The sequence below is a fragment of the Musa acuminata genome, chromosome BXJ2-5 (assembly GCF_036884655.1).
Source record: "Musa acuminata AAA Group cultivar baxijiao chromosome BXJ2-5, Cavendish_Baxijiao_AAA, whole genome shotgun sequence".
In the NCBI taxonomy this organism is placed as follows: Eukaryota; Viridiplantae; Streptophyta; class Magnoliopsida; order Zingiberales; family Musaceae; genus Musa; species Musa acuminata.
Window position 1 is genome coordinate 39,609,753 of NC_088342.1, and position 15,325 is coordinate 39,625,077.

The 15,325-nt window shown below is 46.8% G+C and overlaps 1 protein-coding gene across 1 annotated transcript; it reads left to right on the forward strand.

The window, feature by feature from the left end:
- Positions 1–10,294: 10,294 nt before the first annotated feature.
- LOC135611572 (uncharacterized) lies at positions 10,295–11,203 on the forward strand. Its single transcript, XM_065107208.1, has one exon. The coding sequence runs from the start codon at positions 10,295–10,297 to the stop codon at positions 11,201–11,203; it is 909 nt and encodes a 302-aa protein (XP_064963280.1).
- Positions 11,204–15,325: the final 4,122 nt, after the last annotated feature.

A 15,325-nucleotide genomic window follows, 5' to 3' on the forward strand; every position in this document is an offset into this window, starting at 1 on the left:
AGGTTGAGTTGGTCGAGTCCCTCGAGACTCATCTATATCGTGATTCGCTATCTTGCTTATGACATAGAGATGTCACCGGTGACCTGAGGACATGGTATGCTTGGTCGAGTCCCTCGAGGGTATATCATCAAATCAGACTCATCTTGTAACGAAGGTGTTGACTTAATCGAGCATCATGGTTGGTCGAGTCCCTCGAGGCCATGGTGATTCGGAGGCCGAACAGGATGGGAATCACAAGGAGTTGTGATCGGCAAGAGTTGCCTACCTTTTAGGCTTAGTGTGATTGGTCGAGTCCCTCGAGGTTACACTAAGACGCTGATTGGATCCTGATCCCCACTAGAAGTCTGCCGGAGACTTCCGTTTCACGTACTGAGGGTGTCGCGTGACTCGTTAGTAAAATAGTGAGAGCATATTAAGATAGAAGTCCATATCTTGATAGTTTATTTCTTGCAAAATCTGCATGTTATTCATTTCTGCTACATCTTTATTTTCAGAAAATGTCGCTTTCAAATCCCTTACGTGGCATACTTGATGTCAACCGCCTCACTGATCCAAATTATACGGATTGGCTCCGTAACTTGAGAATTGTTCTCACAGCGGAGAAAATCGTGTACGTCCTTGATATAGTGATGCCTACGCCCAAAGAAGGGGCAAGCGAGGATGAGATCGCTCGTTACGTGAAGTACATTGATGACTCCACTCTTGCTCAGTGCTATATGTTGGGCTCTATGACTCCAGAGTTACAGAGACAACATGAAAAGATGGATGCCAGATCCATTCTCCTACATGTCCGCAAATTGTTTGAGGAACAGGGAAGGACTCAACGATATGAGATATCTAAGAGCATTTTCCGCGCTAGGATGACTGAGGGGACACCGGTTCAGAACCATGTCCTAAAGATGATTGAGTGGATAGAGAAACTCACAGGTCTAGGAATGGTCCTAGAGGATAACTTATGTGTGGACATTGTGCTTCAATCCCTACCAGATTCCTTTTCACAGTTCATAATGAATTTTAATATGAACAAGCTTGAGGTGACTCTCCCAGAGCTCCTCAATATGTTGAGGGAGGCAGAGAGTACTATTAAGAAAGAGAAGCCAGTTCTCTACACTGGTGAGACCAGAAAGAAAAGGAAAGCAGAAAGGTCCCTTAAGAAGGGAAAGGGCAAGGGCAAACAAGGTAAAGCAAAGGTTGCTAAGAAAGACCCAGCAAAGGACAAAGGCCAGTGCTTCCACTGTGGTAATGATGGGCACTGGAAGAGGAACTGCAAAGAGTACCTTGCAGAAAGGGCGAAACAAGAAGCTTGGTGAAGCTTCAGGTACATTCATGATCAATCTCCAATTGGCAGATTTTTGTGATAGTGCATTGGTATTGGATACCAGTATTGCTTATTACATCTACAATTTATTGTAAATTCTAGCAAGCTGAGGGGAGATTGACGAGAGGAATATTGCATAAAGGTTTGTTTATGCAAGACACTACTCCACATATCATGAATGTAAGTGTCTAAGAGGAAACGAGATGAGGTGAACAGTATATACCTATGGCATTGTAGGCTAGGTCACATCCATGAAAGAAGGATTCAAAAGTTGCTAAATAATGGATATCTAGATCCATTTGACTATGTGTCATATGTAACTTATGAGCCTTGCATTCGTGGAAAACTGACCAACTCTCCATTTAGTGGAACTGGAGAGAGAGCCACTAAGTTGTTAGAACTCATACATAGTGATGTATGTGGACCCATGTCAACTCATGCCATTGGAGGTTACTCCTACTTCATTACATTTACTGATGATTTCTCAAGGTATGGATATGTGTACTTAATGAAGTGTAAGTCCGAGGCCTTTGAGAAATTCAGAGAGTATAAGAATGAGGTGGAGAACCAGACTGGAAAGAGTATCAAAACTCTTCGATCAGATCGAGGAGGTGAGTACTTAAGTACAGAGTTTACTCAGTTCCTCAAGGACCATGGGATATTATCCCAATGGACACCTCCTTACACACCTCAGCTCAATGATGTCTCTGAAAGGAGGAATCGTACGCTATTAGATATGGTACGGTCCATGATGAGTTTCGCTGACCTACCCATCTTATTCTAGGGATATGCCCTAGAGACCGCAGCTTACCTTCTGAACAGAGTTCCAACTAAGTCGGTAGTGTCTACACCATATGAGATATGGAAAGGGAAGAAGCCTGATCTTAAGGTTGTTAAGATTTGGGGTTGCTCTGCCCACGTTAAAAGACACAACCCCGATAAGTTAGAATCAAGGATAGAGCGATGCAAATTTGTGGGATACCCCAAGGAAACTTGTGGGTATTATTTCTATCATCTCGAGGACCAAAATGTCTTTGTAGCTAAGAGAGTAGTGTTCCTTGAGAAGGAACACATTCTTGGCGGAGACAGTGGGAGAATGATAGAGTTGAGCGAAGTTGGAGAACCAAGCTCAAGCACCACTCTACAGCCCGGGTCTGTTCAGGTACCTAATACACAAGTATCAACTTTACGCAGGTCTGATAGAGTATCCCATCCTCCTGATAGATATGTGGGACATATTAGAGGAGAGGATGTAGAGGATATTGATCCTCAGACCTACGAGGAGGCTATTATGAGTATAGACTCCGGGAAGTGGCAAGAAGCCATGAATTCTGAGATGGATTCTATGTACCCCAATAAGGTTTGGAACCTAGTTGATGCGCCCGAAGGTATTGTACCCATCGGTTGCAAGTGGATCTTTAAGAAAAAGATCGGAGTAGATGGAAAGGTAGAGACCTATAAAGCAAGGCTAGTGGCTAAGGGGTATCGTCAAAGGCAAGGTGTTGACTACGACGAAACCTTCTCACCCGTAGCAATGCTAAAATCCATCAGAATTCTATTGGCTATTGCAGCACACTATGATTATGAGATCTGACAGATGGATGTGAAAACCGCATTCCTCAATGGGAACCTCGTGGAGGAGGTGTATATGATGCAACTTGAGGGATTCGTGTCCAAGAACTGCCCAGATAAGGTGTGTAGGTTGCTTAGATCTATTTATGGACTAAAGCAAGCTTCCCGAAGTTGGAACATAAGATTTGATGAGTCAATCAGATCTTATGACTTCGTTAAGAACGAAGATGAGCCTTGTGTGTACAGGAAGGTAAGTGGGAGCGCTATCACCTTTTTGGTGTTATATGTGGATGACATCCTCATCATTGGGAATGACGTAGGAATGCTATCCACAGTAAAGACTTGGTTATCTAGACACTTCTCCATGAAGGACTTAGGGGAAGCATCCTATATCTTGGGGATTAGAATCTATAGAGATAGATCCAAGAGGATGCTTGGCTTGTCCCAATCCAGGTACATAGAAACAATTGTCAAAAGGTTTGGCATGGAAAATTCCAAAGGGCAAACATGAATATGATACCTTATGTCTCAGCAATAGGGTCTATCATGTATGCCATGCTATGTACTAGGCCTGATATAGCGCATGCTCTGAGTGTCACGAGCAGGTATCAGGCGGATCCAGGCTTGGAGCACTGGAAAGCAGTAAAGTGTATCCTTAAGTACTTGAGAAGGACTAAGGATCTTTTACTAGTATATGGAGGTAATAGCCTTAAGGTTGAAGGCTTCACTGACTCAAGTTTTCAGTCTGATGTCGATGATAGCAAGTCGAATTCAGGGTATGTGTACACCTTGAATGAAGGAGCAGTGTGCTGGAAGAGTTCCAAACAAAATACCACTGCTGACTCGACCACAGAGGCGGAGTACATTACTGCATCGGATGCAGCAAAGGAGGGAGTCTGGGTGAAGAAGTTCATCACAGATTTGGGAGTCGATACAGATAGCGACAAGTCGACTTCCTTATATTGCGACAACTATGGGGTGATTACTCAAATAAGGGAACCGGGGTCTCATCAGAAGTGTTCTGAGGAGGTTCCAGCTTATAAGAGAGATCGTAACCCGAGGAGATGTAGTAGTGGAAAGAGTTCCATCCGAAGATAACATTGCAGATCCACTGACAAAGCCGTTGTCTTAGATTGTCTATGAGCGTCACAGGAGTCTGATGGGGATCAGACACATAGGTGATTGACTTTAGGTCAAGTGGGAGATTTCTAGTCATAGGTGCCCAGCAAGCCAATCACGTGAGTGATGGCACGTGTGACTTGATACAGAATCTTTTTGCTTATTATATTTTGACATATATCACTTTATAACTATTGCATAAATGCATATATATATATTGTGATGTCCTTGGATTTGTGCAATGGTAATCGGATCGTGATGAGATCACGATAATGAGATCGATTCACCTTTAAACATATATCCTAAATAATCCCGGTCATAGGTTACTCGAGAAGGACATCGTGATAACCGGATAGACTGGTGTGCTGTATACTTGTCCATATGATGGATGCAGTTGGTCTCATAGCTGCTCGTGTAGGGACACTAGGGATACAATACAGGTGCTCATTGGAGAATGAGTTCACTGATTGATCCGCTTACGGAATGCTGGATGGTTGATGATGCCTTATTGTCAGACAGCGATTCCGTAGTCCTAGTGGTGTATCTGGTCCTTAGACTTGAGACACCAAGGATGTCCTGTATGAGTGCTCCACTCTTTGATACCAGACTTATAGGTTTGGCTGTTCCCAAATCTAGTACAACTGGTCATTGGGAGTGGTAGTCGACCTTACGAGGGCTATTGAGTGTCAATAGAGGATCATCCAATCTCGGCGTCATGAGAGGAATATCCTATGTGTTCTTGCTCAGACAAATCCCTGGCCAGGGTCATTCGGGTTGAGAGAGAAAGAGTTCTCCGGGAGAATCCGATTAGAGCGAGACTCGAGTAGAAACCGTATGGGTCTGACAACACCATGCTCGATATACGGTCTCTGGGATATTAGATGGATGATGGACTATAGGTACATGGTAACTGAGGACAGACAGGTCCAATGGATTGGATTCCCCTGTATCGTCTGGGGACTACGGCGTAGTGGCCTAGTACGTCCGTAGTCGATGAGTCGAGTGAATTATTACAGAGATAATAATTCACTGAGTTAGAAGGAGTTCTGACAGGTATGACTCACGGCCAGCTCGATATTGGGCCTAGAGGGTCACACACATATGGTAGGCATTGCGATGAGTAGAGGTTTGGATATGAGATATCCGACGGAGCCCTTGTCTTATTGGATGTAGATCCAATATCCACTAGGGAAGGACCCATTAGGGTTTGACACGGGATCTCTATAAATAGGAGGGATTCACAGCCTCATAGGCTAGAGTCTTTGCTTGCCTTTCCTATTCTCCTCTCCCTCTCCACCTCAGAGTATGCCTGGAGTTTTGAGGAGCGTCGTCGCAACCCTGCTGTGTGGATCACCGCTAGAGAGGAGGACGCTTGACCTCCTTCACCCTCTCCTAAGGATCTGCTAGGAAACAGGGATATACGATCTCCCTAGGTACACACAATCTCTATACGCAGTTTTGTGTTTTGCGGATTTTTGCGCACCAATCTTCACACGACGATGAACATCTTTTTGGGAATCGGGGATTTTTGTTTTCTTGTTCTTCCGCTGCGCATATGATGTCGCCCCCCCAATGATTACCCAACATTTTGACCTTTGGAATCTTGTCGAAAATGGATTTTCGAAATCTTCTCTTCCAATGATCGATTGGAATGAATTGGAGAAGAAGACTTTCGCTCTTAATGCAAAGGCTATGAATGCCTTATTTTGTGCGCTTGATAAAAATGAGTTCAATCGTGTTTCGGTTTGTGAAACCGCATTTGATATTTGGCATACATTCGAAGTGACTCACGAAGGCACAAGTAGAGTGAAAGAGTCAAAAATCAATCTTTTGATACATTCTTTCGAACTTTTCCAAATGAAACCGAGCGAGACTATTGGCGACATGTACACCCGTTTCACGGATGTTGTCGATGGTCTAAAAGGACTCGGCAAAAGTTTTTCGGATTTTGAGCTCGTAAATAAGATTCTAAGATCCCTTCCTAAGAGTTGGGACCTTAAAGTTAATTATCATTTGTTATCTAATCCATATATTGAGATAAGTGTGCAGGATTAATTACAATGGAAGAAAGACATGCAGTAGGAGTTGCGCTGAAGTCAAGACTATGATTACGTTGGGAGTTCGAGAATTCGACGGAAGTCCGACGGTCGTCGGAGATTCTTTGGGAACAAATTCGAGAAGTCTAGGAGCTTGCCAAAGAAGCTCGTCGGAACTCGCCAAGTGGATCATCGCAAGTCCAGGAGTTTGCCGGAAGTTCGCCGGAGCATCGTCTAAGGTTCGTCGGATGTTTGCCAGAAGTTTGCCGGAAGAAGCGATTGACACACCGGAGCAAGTTGTAATAAATGTCTTCAGAAATATCGTAGTTAGCATGTAGATTAAGTTAGGAATGGAAGGCGATCCCATTAACTTAATCTGGGGGCAATTGAGCCCTTGACAGACTCAAATTGGGCTGAATGGATCAACCCATTCGGACCAGAATTCCTGCCAGGCAGTGGCACCGCCAGGGTCAATGGTGGCACCGCCTAAGAGATGGTCTCCCAAGAAAGCTGGGCGATGCAACTGCCCCAGTCAGGCGGTGGCACCGCCTGGGCTCAGTCTCCGAGCGAGTCTAGGCGGTGCAACCGCCCTTGTCAAGTGGTGGCACCGCCCAGAGGCTCAGTCTCCGAGCTGCCAAGCGATTGTACCGCCCTAGTCTGGAGGTAGTACCGCCAGGACCCCGAAAATATGGGAAAAGATATTATTGAGCTCCAAATTCAAACTAGTTTGGGGCTTATATATACCCCACCCTTTCCTGTATGAAAGGGCACCGAAAATCCAATCTTACTCTGTGATTTTTAGAGCTCAAAAGTGTTGTAAAGGCTAGAGGTTCTCCTCCCTCTTTTCTTCCAAGTTTTGATCTTTCAAGAAAGGAGAGAAATTTCAGTAAGGGTTGTCTCCTAAGCCCATTAAAAGGAGTGAAACTGTCAAAGGGTGGTTGGTCTTTGCCTATTGAAGTAAGGCCTCTAGTGGACGTCGGTGACCTCATTGGTGGAGGAAGCCAAAAGTGGATGTAGGTCAAGATTGACCGAACTACTCTAAATCTCGGTTTGCATTTACTTTGAGCATCTTATCTTTACTACAAACCTCCTCAGTAGCTTACTGCCTTCTGCTCATTTATGAACATATTTTATAGTTAAGTATTTTCCAAATCGACGTTAAGACGGAAATCGATTTTATCATACGAACATCATATTTCAGTTTGTGCTTACATTCTGATTTCCATCATAACTGCAAACTGCCTTTATATATTTGCTTTAACTGCATCTCGCTTGATCACAAGTTAAAGTGATTTACGAATCAGCTTTCTTACCAAAATCGCTTTTATCATACGAACACAGTTTTTAATCGTCGAAAGTTTTCCACTGCACTAATTCACCCCTCCCCTCTTAGTGTTGTTGATCCTAACAATTCTCTTTCTCAATCAAACTAATAATTCAAATAAAAGAAATTTTGTTGACAAAATTCCCTTCTTCCGGATAATATTCATTGGAAATCAGTTTTGGTACGCCTGTTTTCATCTACTCTTGTAAACCTGTTAACCAATAAAATATGAAATCTGATCTCAATGCTTCTTCTGAAAATTCCTATGACAAAATATTATATTGAAAAGGTCCATTCATATTTGAAATGTACTTCAATTCCTAGCAAACATAATAAATATTTATTTGGAGGAATATCTTCTAAGACAAGTCCTAATTGTAGATTAGCAAGATACACATTAGATAGGTCAAACAACTCAAATATTTATTCTACACTATCATATGCATTCTGATTTTTCATAAATTGAGGATACAAAATATTTATTTTGTTCGTGTACTTCATGAGATGCCTTTTATAGTCGCACCGCCTGATGTTAATCTAAAAACATGATTCATTAAAACTTCAATTAGGATGGCATGTTGTGTTCCTAATTTTATACTTCAATTTTACAACTTGCACAAAAGAGAAGACTGATATACTTTCCTGGACAGCATATTTTTAGGAACACCTCTCTAATTCAGTAGCACGTCTGGGACCTCTTCAGCTGGGCCAAAATGGGCAGGAAAAGAGTTCTGTCTCTTTGCATGAAATATGCCTCTGAATTCATGTCTTGTATTTGTTCTCGATATGCTCATATGATGCTCTTTGCTTCATTACTATCAATGAATCGTATAGCGTGTCAAATATGACTATTATTAGTCAATCAGCTTCTTAAAACTTGGAGGTTCAGAGGTTTAATTTATTGGGAAGAAACCACTTAGGTACTTTAACCATAAAGGTCATTGCACATACACTCAATGATTGAACAAAAAAGTCAGAAAAATGTTCCAGTTATCAGCTACGCTTCCAATTTGGTTTCCTCGTCACAATCAAACCTATGGAAAGGTCTTTGGCGACCATAACGTCCACATCGTGGAAAGCTTCGTGAAGACCCAACCTTGGAACCAAGAATCAGAGATGCTTTAGATAATGCATTGAAGAAAAGATACAAACAATGGTTTATGATAAGGTATATTTTGGATCCAGGCCATGTCACGATCGATGTCACGTCACGCTACAGCCAAGTCAACAAGAGAAGTACCACCATGCACCGAGCCAGAGACTATACTAAGGCATTGCTCGGTATGTCCCATCCAAGTATGCTCGGGACGGTGCCGTATGGCACCGTTCCACGCGACCCGAGATGGTGACCGTACAAAGGTACCATCTCACCTCCCGAGGATCGATCGCCATGTCAAACCCACATACGACCGACCCTCGTACAGCAGTATAAAATCCCTTGGCCGGCATCCGGCCCGGAGAGGCATAAACAAATGAACCCACCACTAACTTGCTCATCGGAGGGGCCAAAGTCGGCAAACACCCGATGAGAGCCATACTTGCAGGAAAGCGGCCACCCTTGAGCCGCGAGCGTTTCGACCTTGCAGTCATCCACTAGCGCCCCGAAGGCCGATCACTCACCAACATTTGAACCAGGATATGCTGATCAACATCCCGACGCCGACGCTCCTCGCAAGGGCTCGATCGACCTCGGCAACCAACTCAACTGACCGGAGACTCCCGACATCGACCCATGGACCAGGCCATGCTGACTCATCAGCCATGACGCATCAGTTCACCAATATTTTTGTCATTAGAAGGAGGGCCATGTCGTAGGAGTATCTCACGGGAGCTCTCCCCGAGGGAGAACCATCGGCCGGTCACCCTTCTATCGGGCTCGGAGTTCAGCCCCTCCCCGCCCTTCGAGACGGGGGGATCCCGGCCTCGACACCAGATCGCTACTAGCGCCTGTTCAACGACCCGGGGCTATCACCCCTCGGACTTACCACGGGACCCTCGGTTGTGTCGCTCAAGGTGTTCCTGAGCCTGACCAAGCAAGTGCAGGCAATGGCAGGGATGATGCAAACGATCGTCCCACTCATTCCCCAAATCATGCAGCTAGTAGCTCCCCCGATTGACCCGACACGACAAGGGCCAAACAGGGAGCAGGTCAGGATGGGAGAAGCCTGAGAGCAAACGATGAACCCGAGAGGCTTGCCTGAGCAGAGCATACCCGCACCCTGCCGGGCCACTCCGCCCCACTCCGAGCCTGATACTATATCGTCCGACTCGGTGGATGACTCATTCAGAATTCAGCTGTCCCGTGTCAACTAGTGCTTGGACGAGTTCTAGTGCGAGTTCCAGAAGCTGCAGGGCAAGACGGGAGAAGGTAGCTCAAGCGGATCCCCCTTCACTCAGGAAATACAGGACAAGCCTGTACCCCTCAACTTCAAGCTGTCGGCTTTGGAGACGTACGACGACGGCTCCAACCCCATAGAGTACATCGCTACATTTCGGGCTCAGATGGCCCTCTATAGCACCTCTGATGCCCTAATATGTCGGGCATTCCCGACCACCTTCAGAGGACCAGCACGAGCATGGTTTAGCCAGCTATGCCCGTCCTCGGTCTCATCCTTCGACCAACTCGCAAGGGAGTTCGAGCAGAACTTTCTCGCCAGTGTGCGACTCAGGCACTCTATGGCCACCTTGCTCGCGTTGTCCCAGTGTGAGGACGAGACACTCTCTTAGTTCGTGGCACGTTTCACCACTGAAATATGGGGATTCCCGAACGCTCATCCTTCTTTAATCATGCAAGCATTTCTGATGGGTTTGAAGCCCTCAAGGTTCTTTTGGTCGTTGATCGAGAAGCCGCCATCAACCATCTCCGAGATGCTCCAGCGCACCAACTAGTACATCGCCGCTGAAGCTCTAGTGGCGGGAAAGCGCATGGACGAAAAGAGGCCAAAGGCTGGACATTCCCGAGGAACGACCTCAGCAGCCCCGGTGCAACCCCGTCGGAGGCCCGACCGACAAGAGTTGCTACTCCCAAGGCCCTTGCCTCTCCCTTTGAACGCCTCTCGTACCGAGATCTTCCTTCAAATCAGGGAGAAGGGTCTCTTGCGACAGCCCAACCCCATGAAAGCAACTCACAAAGACCGGTCCAAATATTGCAGGTTCCACCGGGACTACGACCATGACACGGAAGACTGCCGCGACCTCCAGCATCAAATCGAAGACCTGATTCGAAGAGGTCACCTCGGGCATTATCTCAAGGAACCCCGGGAAGCAACTCCACGCTCTAGGGGACCTATTGAAAGACAGATCGACGTCCTCTCTGGAGGACCAGTAGCCGATGGCAGTAGCTTAACGGCGAGGAAGGCCTATGCCCGCAGTGCGGTCAAGAAACGTCCCCGACTCGAGCTCGAGCCTGAAATCACATTCGGAGTCAAAGAGGTTGAGCGCTCCCATCATGATGATGCTCTGGTGATCTCCATCCAAGTCGCCAATACTCGGGTCAAAAGGGTAATGGTTGATATCGGGAGCTCTGTCGACATACTATACCTAGACGCCTTCAAGAAGCTTAGTTTGACCAAGGAGGACCTCATCCCCATGGCATCAGCACTCACTGGGTTCGCGAGGGATTCTATCTCCCCGCTCGGGACCACCATCCTTCCTGTCACCATTGGGGAAGAGCCAAGGGCCAAGACAATAATGACTACCTTCATGGTAGTCGACCTACCCTCGGCCTACAACGTCATCCTCGGCCGACCGACGCTCAACAAGCTGAAAGTGATGGTGTCTACCTACCACCGGGCCATTAAGTTTCCAACATCGGTAGGGATTGGGGAATCATAAAGCGATCCGGGAGAATCAAGGCGATGCTATCTGATAGCGGTTACTCTCCTAGAGAAGTCACGCCCCCGTCAAGTCCCGGATCCCCGACAAGGAGCTATGACACCGATGTGCCTAGAGCCCCCGGAGCAACTAACCGAGGTGCCCTTGAAATGGAACCGACCCGATTTGACCGTAAAAATCAGGACGGCACTACCTGAAGCAAATCAGCTCCAGCTCATCGACTTCATAAGGGAAAATGCCGATATGTTCGCATGGTCCTCCAAGGAGATGCCCGAGATTGACTTGGGGGTGACCCAACACTAGCTCAACATCGACCCTGGGGCTAGGCCGGTGAAGCAAAGGCCAAGGAAGTTCGCTCCCGACCGACAGAAGGCGATCGACGAAGAGGTCAACCACCTTAAAGAGGCAGGATTTATTGTCGAGGTAAAATACTCTCAGTGGCTGCTGAATGTAGTTCTCGTTAAAAAACCCAATGGAAGCTGGAGGATGTGTGTTGACTACACTAATCTCAACTGGGCATACCCCAAAGACTACTATCCACTTCCTAGGATAGACCAACTAGTCGACGCTACTGCGAGCTATGAACTTCTTACGTTTATGGACGCATTCTCGAGCTACAACCAAATCCGAATGGCACCTAAAGATCAAGAGAACACTGCCTTCATCACCGACAGAGGAGTGTATTACTACAAAGTAATGCCTTTTGGCCTAAAGAACGTTGGGGCGACTTACCAAAGAATGGTCGACAAGCTGTTCAAACACCAGCTCGGAAGGAACATAGAAGTGTATGTGGATGACATGATCGTGAAAAGCAAGGCTGCAAGCACACACTTGGCTGACCTGGTGGAGACATTCCAAACGCTTAGGTTGTTCAACATGCGCCTAAATCCTGCGAAGTGCATCTTCGGGGTAAGCTCGGGGAAATTCCTTGGTTTCATCATCCACTAGAGAGGGATAGATGCCAACCCGAAAAAGGTCCAAGCCATAATCGAGATGCATCCCCCCCACTCGATCAAGGAGGTGCAGCGCCTCGCCAGGAAGTTGGCGGCACTCAGCAGGTTCGTGTCTCGGTCAGACGACAAGTGCCTCCCGTTCTTCCAGGCTCTATGACAGGCTGACAACTTCACATGGACCTCGGAATGCGAAGAAGCCTTCGAAAAGTTAAAGGCATACCTCGCTCCCTGACTCGCCTCGCCTGAGCCGAGCAAAACCCTCGATCTCTACCTGGCGGCCTCGGCACAAACGGTCAGCTTGGTGCTAACGTGAGAAATGCCGCCAACACAGCAACCTATCTATTATGTCAGCCACGTTCTCATCGGGCCTGAGGTGCCGACATCTAGTACTCCCCCAGAATGGCCATCAAAGCCCAGGTATTGGTTGACTTCATTTCTGAGCTAACTCCTAAAGATCATGCTACTAGACAAGAGCACGACGAGAGCACATGCACCCTGCATGTGGACGGGTTGGCCACCGCCGAAGCGGTCGGGGTTGGGCTTATCCTCAAAAGCCCATCCTAAGAAACCTACGAGAGATCGATCCGGTTGTAATTCTGAGCCACCAACAATGAGGCCGAGTACGAGGCGATAGAAACAGGGCCGATCCCCTCGAAGTGATCAAGGAGGGTCGATCCCCTCGAAGCGATCAAGGAGGTCGATCCCCTCGAAGTGATCATCCCCTTTCTCTTTTTTTTTATGATAAGACTTTAGGGTCTTATCATTTGGTATCAGAGCGATGAAAAAACTTTAGGGTCTTATCATTTGGTATCAGAGCGACGATAAGACTTTAGGGTCTTATCATTTGGTATCAGAGCGGCGATCCTTGACGTTCTCGCTATAACGCTATCGTAGTTATCAAAATAAAAAGGAAAAAAAAAGAAAGGAAACGAAGAGAGGAAGAAAAGTCGCAGCCACGCACCCCCGCATCCCCTGCTTCTGGCTAGCCCACCCGCCGCTGCTGCTCTCCGGCCAGCGACCACCATCGCCCGCTTTCCGGCCGGCGACCACCGCCGCCGCTGATCCCCGGCCAGCGCCCACCGCCGCCGCTGCGCCCCGGCCAGCAACCTTCTCTCCTCGCTTCCCCATCTCGCTCGAGCAAGAAGGCTGCGACCGCTGTTTCCCAGCCAGCGGACCACCCCTCAGCGCTGCCCATCGGCAACGATGCCCTAGCCGCACCCCCATCGTCGCCTCCCAGCCGAGAAACCACCGTTGCCATCCACCGCCGGTCGTGATTAGTCGGCATCGCCAGCGGCTTCCCCTACGGTGCGACAGAAATAGAGTATCCTCTGCTGCCGCAACCGCAGGTCTCCCCTGCCGCTGCGGGCGCCGATTGCCACCATCGTCGCAGCTGCTTCCCGGCCGGCGACCACCGCCACTTCTGCCTCTCAACCCCGGGAACAACCTTTCCTTCTACGGTGTGACAAAAATAGAGCTCCCTCTGTTTGCTGTAACCGCCCGTCGATCCCAGCTAGTGGACTGCCCCATCGCCGCTTCTACCGTCGGCGATGCTACCTAGTCCGCCATCGTGCTACCCCCGCTGGGTTGCAGCCGCAGCCGCTGGGTGTCGCAGCCCCTCCTTGCAGCAGTTGCAGAAACAGAGCTTCCTCTGTTGCCGCAACCGCCGGTCTCCCCTGTGTTAGGACTCTGTTAGGACTCTAGCTAGGAGAGTCCTAATTGAGAGGGACATTCTGTTAGGACTCTAGCTAGGAGAGTCCTAATTGAGATCGTCGCTAAATTCTGCCATCATCTCCACCACCGCGGATCATCCCGTGAATTGCAACAGGTTCTGGTTTCCTACCTTACTGCTATTGCAATTTAGTTATCCCTATCTGAAAATCCAAAAAAAAAAAATTTTTTTTGTTCCTATATTGCTGCATAAACTTTTCATCACAAAGTTTTCATCTCTACAACGAAAGATACATTGCAGAATTTCAGCCGCATAGCACTGTTTGTTTGATCTTGATACTATATTTTCCCTGTCATATAAACTAAGATATTACCGTCAATTCCCTCCTCAAATCTCTCAAATTTTTGGTGGAGATTTGTTAGGACTCTAGCTTGGAGAGTCCTAATTGAGAGGGATATTCATGTAAAACTGTTAGGACTCTAGCTAGGAGAGTCCTAATTGAGAGGGACATTTTGTTAGGACTCTAGCTAGGAGAGTCCTAATTGAGAGGGGCATTCATGTAGGAGGTGTTTTCTTAGAGAAGAATTAGGAGTTGTAAGAGAATAGGAGTCTTGACTAGGAGTCCTATTAGGAGTTGGTTAGAAGTAAGAGTCTTAAGTAGGAGTCCTATTAGGAGTTAGGGTTTAGAAGCCTTATAAATAGCCATGTATTCCTTCTCTTTTCATAAGCAATAGATGAATATTTTCTGCAGCCTTTGAGCAGCAACTTGGAGGGAGGAACCCCTATAGAGTTCCAAGGAGGCCGATCCCCTAAAGAGATCAACCCCAAGTTTAGAATCTGCAAGGGTTCTAACACTTGGTATCAGAGCAGCGTTCTTGGCGTCTCACTGCCCTTCCACAACCATCCATCAACCCTCCACAACTGCCCAAAGCAATTCCCACAATTGCTTAAAATATCGTCACCGAATTTCGCCATCATCTCCACCACCGCGGATCATCCTTTGATCTCCCCGTGAATTGCAATAGGTTCTGGTTTCCTGCCTTACTGCTGCTGCAATTTAGTTATCCTTATTCGAAAATCCAAAAAAAAAATTGTTCCTATATTGCTGCATAAACTTTTCGTCACAAAGTTTTCATCTCTACGACGAAAGATACATTGCAGAATTCCAGCCGCATAGCACCATCTCTTTGATCTTGCTACTGTGCTTTTTCTATCCAAATTTCTACGAAATTTTTATTACATCTTTGACACTTCCTAACAGTGGATTTCCCTTTGGTTTCATCAAAAAATTCTCAATATAAACTACTGATCTTTTATGTCCAATTTGCTGTACTTGAATTGCAGAATTCAAGCCGCATAGCACCATCTGTTTGAATTGCAGATGCATCTATGGTGAAAATTGCAGCTATACATCTTGAAGGGGATGCTATACAGTGGTTTAAATAGTTTGAACATACTTATGAAGTCATTTCATGGTAACAACTCAAAGAAGGACTGCTG

Coding starts and splice junctions, on each gene's coding strand:
- LOC135611572 (XM_065107208.1), top strand. CDS start 10,295: ATGGACGAAAAGAGGCCAAAGGCTGGACATTCCCGAGGAACGACCTCA.